The 6,921-nt window shown below is 37.7% G+C and overlaps 1 protein-coding gene across 4 annotated transcripts in view; it reads right to left on the bottom strand.

Annotated features, from left to right (window-relative positions):
• Positions 1-3,872: 3,872 nt before the first annotated feature.
• Nebl (nebulette) overlaps positions 3,873-6,921 on the bottom strand; it is a 403,483-nt gene continuing 400,434 nt past the window's right edge. For all 4 annotated transcript variants that reach the window (XM_023704953.1, XM_023704950.1, XM_023704952.1 and 1 more), the window contains one exon: positions 3,873-6,340. In XM_023704953.1, coding sequence (XP_023560721.1) covers positions 6,164-6,340 — 177 coding nt within the window. In that variant the 3' untranslated portion in view covers positions 3,873-6,163. The remainder of the gene's footprint in view (positions 6,341-6,921) is intronic.

Genomic DNA, 6,921 nt, shown 5'->3' on the forward strand with positions numbered 1-6,921 from the left:
TAAGCATGAAATTTTTTTTATTGTCATAAGACAGTAAATTATGCAAATAAATAACTGTATTATTCAATAATAGCATAAAATGATGCATTCATACTTTTGGAAAATAAAGTAATTCAATTTATGATTTGGTAGACATGCTTATGACTGGGTGTCATCTGCAAACTGTATCTGATCACAATTAAGAAGGATTATGCACCAAAGAGGGACCTTAGAAAATAATGCAATAAGGTTAAGATCCAACCCATTGAAATTTATATGAAGGTTTAAAAAAAAAAAGGACTAACTCATTTTTTTATTAGGGGAAAATGTTCTATGATAAATGAGTGATTCTTAGCTGAGAAACCAGAGTGTCGTTCTAGTTCATGTTCTCAACTTGGACTTGTCTTTTTTCTTTTTCTTTTTATGTCTTTGGTACAGGGTCTCACTGTGCAGCTCAGACTTGTGGTGATCCTCCTGCTTTCAGCCTCCCCAGCACTGGGATTACAGGCATGCACCGTCACACCCAGTCTTGGTGGCCAGCTCAGCATACCCGGGGATTGGGCTAGGGCAGCATGTGGTGCCAGGGATCGAACCTTGGTCCTGGTACTTGCCTAAGCAGGTGCTTCGTCTGCTGAGCTATCTCACCAGCCCTCAACTTGGACATTTTTAAATTTTTGTGCTCCAAGCTGTTCCTGTGCTCCAAGGTGTTCCTGTCATCTTACAAATACAAAAAATTAAAATGATACTAGTCAGGATAAATGAGGAACTGAATTTTGAAAGAAGTTCACCACAACGATGCATTATTGCAGTACTTTCATATGAAATCAGAAAGAATCTGAGGCTGAGAAAGCATTGGATTGATATTACCTGAAATTGAGTCTGAGAAGGAAGCATACCGAATGACTCGCCAAAGTGAACCCTGCAGCCTGCAGGCATCTTGGGCATGTTTTATGTGAGCGGTCACACTAAACCTAATACCCAGGTATCATGCTGCATTACCTGCATCTGATGACCCCCATTCCAAGAAACCACTGTGAGAGCCAAGAAGTAGAACCATTTTGTTGTATCCTGCATTTATTTAAGCAAACCAAATGTGTAGAGATAGATAGGAAATGAACGCGCTATAATGTTTTACAAATACAGAATAGAAGACCCTGAAGGGAGTGCATGTGAGAGCACAGTTCTATCATAGGAGAACATCCGCATGGACCACGTGAAAGCCACAGCCCACACGTCCGTCTATCAGTCCCACTCTGACATCATTCAAGTAGTTTCAATAAGTGATTTGTTTTCAGACAAATACTAATACTAGTGAGTATGGCAGCCTGGAAGGGTTTGTGAGTGAACCACAGTATACATATGGGATGCTAAGCTCAAGGTGTTCTCCAATGCCTTTGTACATTATGCAGGAGGAATAATGTCTTACCACACATTTATTGTGACATCCACAAAAGTGTGAACTCATTTGCATAGGTTAGTCCTTTGGGCAGCATTATCTTTCTCTAGTCCTCCAAGGCTTAAAGATTCACAGTGTAGTGGAAAAAAACATGAATTAAAGCATTTCTACTAAAATAGATTTTAATAGCTGGTGTTAACAATTTGCATAACAAAAGCCAAATTATATTACTAACATTGCATCATTCTGTAAGCCCCTTCATTTGAAAAACATTACATGTTTCCTCCAAAACTGTTAATGTTCTCAAAGTTAGTACACTCTTACAAGTTAACAATTAACCATAATTGTACATATTTTGAAGCGAACAGAAGCCAAACTACACAACGAATCAAGTTTGCATTTTTATCACAGGTCAAAAGACCAACAGTTCCACACATATCATGCCTGTCAGACTTAGTGCCATTTCCAAAATACTCAGTAATTCACTGTATGGACACAGAAGAATGGAATGGTGATGCAGTTTTCTCTTTCTCCTTTAAAATAAATTCTAAACAAGAACTGGATTCCAAGGTGTGCACTAATGCAAAGGAGATACGGTACATCAAATACAAAAAGCATATGAAGTTCCCATGAACATATTGAAGGAATACGGACAGCTAGGGAGCGACTTGCCTGTGGGGTCCGTTAGTCTAAGCATCATCTAAGGATGACAATGTCTTGACTTTCTCCTGATCATCAACAGTTGCTAGTTAGTTGCCTAGACGGGGTCCTAACAGGCATGGTATAGTGGAGAAAGAGACTTACACTTTAGCACACCAAGTTAGTTTCCATACTTCTTACTTAACTAACGCTTTATTATCCTTACACCAGGTTACCCATGGCTGCCACCTGGCTGCTGTCAGATGGTCAGAAGCAAATGCTAAGCAAAATTAACTTGTGAAGTGAAGTCCATCTTACATAGTGAATTCAGCCTCATCATATAATTATTCTATCATACAACATGTATTTTTAAATCCCAAACCTAAGGTTTAATGTTTATACACCTCAACTATATATAAATCCACAAAGAACTTTTCAGAAATAGATGAAAGAAGTCAGCATTTTCTAAAGTTCTAAACCTTTAATGATAAAATACAGTCAGCTATCACCTGCAATATCTGTCAGGAACATTCCTTTAAGCCACCACAAAAATACCAATCATGTATAATAAAATATTACTATAGAATAGGCAGAAATTTGCTTGCTTAATTTTTTTTCCCAAGACCATAATGGATAAACAAGGGTAATAAAAAGGCACCTATTTTGTATAATATATTTGTAGTATAATTTTGATATAAACTACATCATCTATATATTGGGATATTAGTAAAGAGCTCTTCCATTTTCTGTAGCTTTTCATTAAAAACAGTCTACTGAAGTTGAATGAACCTGAAAACAAGGCATACCTCTTGAATTTCTATTCTGTCTTTTAAAAAGAAATGTCTTTCTTCCTAATTCCCAGTGTTGTACAGCTCAGCACAGAGAGGATCAGGGAAGAAAGACTGTGGTAAACTGGCCAAACCAAACCACTTTCATCATCTTTAAGCAAGGTACCTTTTAACTCATCCACGTGTACACAAGGTGCTATGGACATTGTGCTTACAAATTCCCATGTGGTCTTTGGGGGCCAAAAGGCATAAGAAGATGCTAAAGCTCCAAGGAGAGCTGACAACCAGATAAATAATTCAAACTGGGCTATTCTGCAGATGTGCAAACAACAAGAGGACAAAAAGAATTCATTTTGCCATAGGTTAAAAGTAGGAAGCTTTCTAGAGAACAAGAATTAACAAAACGTGGACTACAAAACTGAACACCATGGCACCACATGCTGCGCTGGCCCCCACCCTCAGGCATGCTGAGCCAGCCACCGAGAATGGGTGTGGTGGTGCATGCCTGTGATCTCAGTGCTGGGGAAGCTGGAAACAGGAGGATCACTACGAGTATGAGCTGCGTAGTGAGACCCTGCAGCAAATACATTAAAAACAAAACAAAACAAAACAAAAAAACCTTAACAATAAAAGCACTGTATTGTGTTGCTATGCTTTTCTCAAGAGAAATAAGATCCACATACATTTGGTTTTCAGAACCTTTTGAGAATGCTCCCAACTGATCCTTGTGTTTTGGTCCAGTTTGAAAGTACATCCAATTTAGGGACCACCTGTACACTCTCTGTGCTTGGCATATGCAGTATTTTTTAACTTGGTTTTTAGAGGACTTGCTTTCAAACTCTTTCTTAGCTGTTAGTGTTGTTTATCAAACTGATGATGGGTGGGAGGCTTGTGGAAATTGGAAAAGCTTTCCAAGAATGTAGGTTATTTTTTTAAATGATGCAATAAAAGCAGTACTTTGATATACACACACATTTCCTGAATTCTACTGACAAGTAGAATTAATATCCTGACAAGTGTTAGTGACAATTCCAACACTATCTAGTTATAAACCTCAACAGCAGGCAACATCTTGTTCTGCTTCAGTCTTTATTGAAAATAAATACTCTCTAGTTGAATTCTGATCATATCTTAATTCCTAAAGGCTTAAGCATTTTGCTACGTAAACATTGCAAGTAGCTTCAAATTTTAGGACTTTTACATTCATTGAATCTGATTTTAAAATTAGTGGATGAGAAAAGCATGAGGCAACAAGCTATGATTGTATGATGCCATCCCTGATTATATGTGCTGTGTATCAAAATTTGTACCTGTCCTACATTTAGTCTGAAAATTTAATCAACAATGATTTTTTATATCCACATACAAAAAAATGGTCTGACTCAGTGAAATACAAAGGCATTATTTAGTATAGTAAAATTAAGCGGGCTTATTGCCATTGGTTTTAATGCAGATTTTTGCAAAATTAGATCTGTATACAAGATGTCAAGACAGATACGCAGTTTAATCAATTTAATCCACTGGTCATATAAGTGACAAAAAAATCAAGTAAGCTGGTTATCAGGTAATCTGTAAAACCCTTTCCAAAAAATCTCTAGTAGTCTGCCTGAATTTTTCTCTTTTCAATTTTTATATCTCTATCATATAGCTACAGCTTTAGTATATGACATTTATTTTGTTCTTTAAGCTTAATAAAAGGAAAGTGCAGATTTTCAAAAGTGTGTTACTAACTCTGAAAAGGTAAAAATGAACCAGCTTTGGCCTTTAGGCTAGTAAACATTTCAATAAAAGATGTTGTAACAGAATGCTTTGTCAATCTCTCTTAATACACAAAGTAGATACCACCAAGATATTTTTGTAACTCTGCAGTTTTCAGTTTCATCACAATGACAGTCGGACCCTCTATGAGTTTTATGATGTTGCAAGTCAAACGAAAGGACACAATCAGAAAAATGCAGAGTTGCTGATGGACATCAATCTACTGGTGACCTTTATTCAGGCATTGAGCAAATCCAGCATGGTTTACATCTGTGGCTGGGAATCTAGCAAAAACCTGAAAAGTCACTCAAAACATGCTCATTCTTTTTTTGGAAACTACCCTGAAAAATCTCCTATGGCATTCCTATCTCATCCTTTGAAGGTAATTTGGAAAAAAAAACAAAACAGTAGAAATGAAATTTTATGATGAACTAGTCTGAAAGGCTATATTACCATTCTTGAATTTGAGTATCATTTTCCAAAATAAGAAACCAAATCATCTCTGGGCAAAGCAAACTCTTTTGCTAAGGTTTTGTTTGTTTGTTTGTTTGTAGAACAAATTTCATATTTTTATTGGGTCCTGTTAAATTTTCTTGACTTTTAATTCAAAAGTGGCATTAAGCTAATAAAGACTGTTCAGTAAGTAGCCAAGTCACTTATTTACTGGAGTAAACACATATTTTCTAAGGTGTCAGGCCTTCAAGTCTAGACTGCAACACAGCAAGAAAATCTCAAGCAACTTTTAAAGATGTTTTTCTGATGAGCTGATAAGGAGAAGGCAGATAGAGTTTGTACATATCAGCCACATGATTTGTTTTAGTAACAGAAGCCAAACCTACAGGACATGCAACAGGCTAAACACTCCTAGGGAAATAATACAGATGACATTAAACTTTGCTCTCTGCAGAGTAGCTATGACATTATTTGGTCCTGACATTCAGTGGGACCAAGCTAAACTCAGGTCCAGAGAATGGAAATGGAAAGTAGGAGAGGCCTTGGTAAAAACAAGACACAAACAGACCCCAGTGGCCTCAGGAACAAGGAAATGTCCTCTTTGGTCCCTAAGGCCACCAGCCAGTTAGTGTGACACTAACTCTAAGCAGATTGTCATTCTGCCGCTGCTTACATTTATTATATCAGGCAACTTTCCCTTGAATTGCAAATTGTCTAATGACTCCAAAGCTAACCAGTTTATAACTTACTGGCTGTGTTGCTGAGTGAAGAGAACAGCTTCTGGTTATTCCAAAGGGACAGCTAAGAAGTTTCATACACTCATTACATATAAGGGACAATTGACATCTCTATTAAAGTCTACAAAAATACATTTCCAAGAAGGGTTCAGGAGCCAATCAAAGGAAGCCACAAACACAATTAGCAGCACCAGGCCTCTACAATTCATGATTTTGTTTACAAGAATTACTGAGAATGCTGCTGTTTTCGGGCCAAAGTCATTCCTACTTCCTGGTACCTTGTGTGTAATTGTCAAAGCAAGGGTACATTATTGGAAAATAACTGCCAAGTTGTCTTAAAAGTATCTTCTAGGTTTTAAAAAGATTAGGTTTAGAATACATTAGAATAAAGCTCAAAGGGCAGGGAGAAAGAATTAATTGACGAACTCGATGTAATTCGCCGGGAGCATGCCCGTCCTCCCGGTCCGCTGCACCGTGCCGTACATCCAGCCATCATCGATGGGTTGCACATTGACAATGTAGTCACCATCTCGGAAAGAGACCTCATCTTCATCCTGGGCACTGTAATCATACATGGCTCGGTAGGTTCTCTGAGAAAGGAAGAAGGAGTTCAATAATGAATATCAAAACAAGCACCACCACAAATTCCACTACCAACAAACCAACCCACTTTGCTCGCAGGAAGGTTTTCAAGCACATCTATCTTTGAAAATTCATAAACTGAAGTCTAATATCTAATTAACTGTGTCAATCTCAAGTTCATTAGTCTAGGGGGAAACACTCCAAAATAGTTAAAGGTCAGAGCAGAAATAAAGTACCAGACAATAATGAAAAGTAGCAAATAGAATAGCTGGCCTGTCATTTGGTAGGCTTTGAAAGAGTAAAGCCAATTCCTCTACCTTCAGGTAATCTCAGACTACAAAGACTCCTTCCTGTCCTACAATTGTTGAGGAACAAAACCTTCCACAGTGGCTGACAGGTCCAAGTCCCACTGACTCCCTGCCACTATCCCCAGGTAGAGGCAATGAGCTTTGCACCTCAAAACTATACAAAATATTGGGGATGCTGGGACAGGAGGATTGCAAATTTGAACTAAGCCTGGGCAAGTTAACAAAACTATGTCTCAAAATTAAACAATTGCGGGGTTGGGGAGATGGCTCAGTAGAATAAG

The sequence above is a fragment of the Octodon degus genome, unplaced genomic scaffold (genome assembly GCF_000260255.1).
Source record: "Octodon degus isolate 3935 unplaced genomic scaffold, OctDeg1.0 scaffold00208, whole genome shotgun sequence".
NCBI classification, from domain to species: domain Eukaryota; kingdom Metazoa; phylum Chordata; class Mammalia; order Rodentia; family Octodontidae; genus Octodon; species Octodon degus.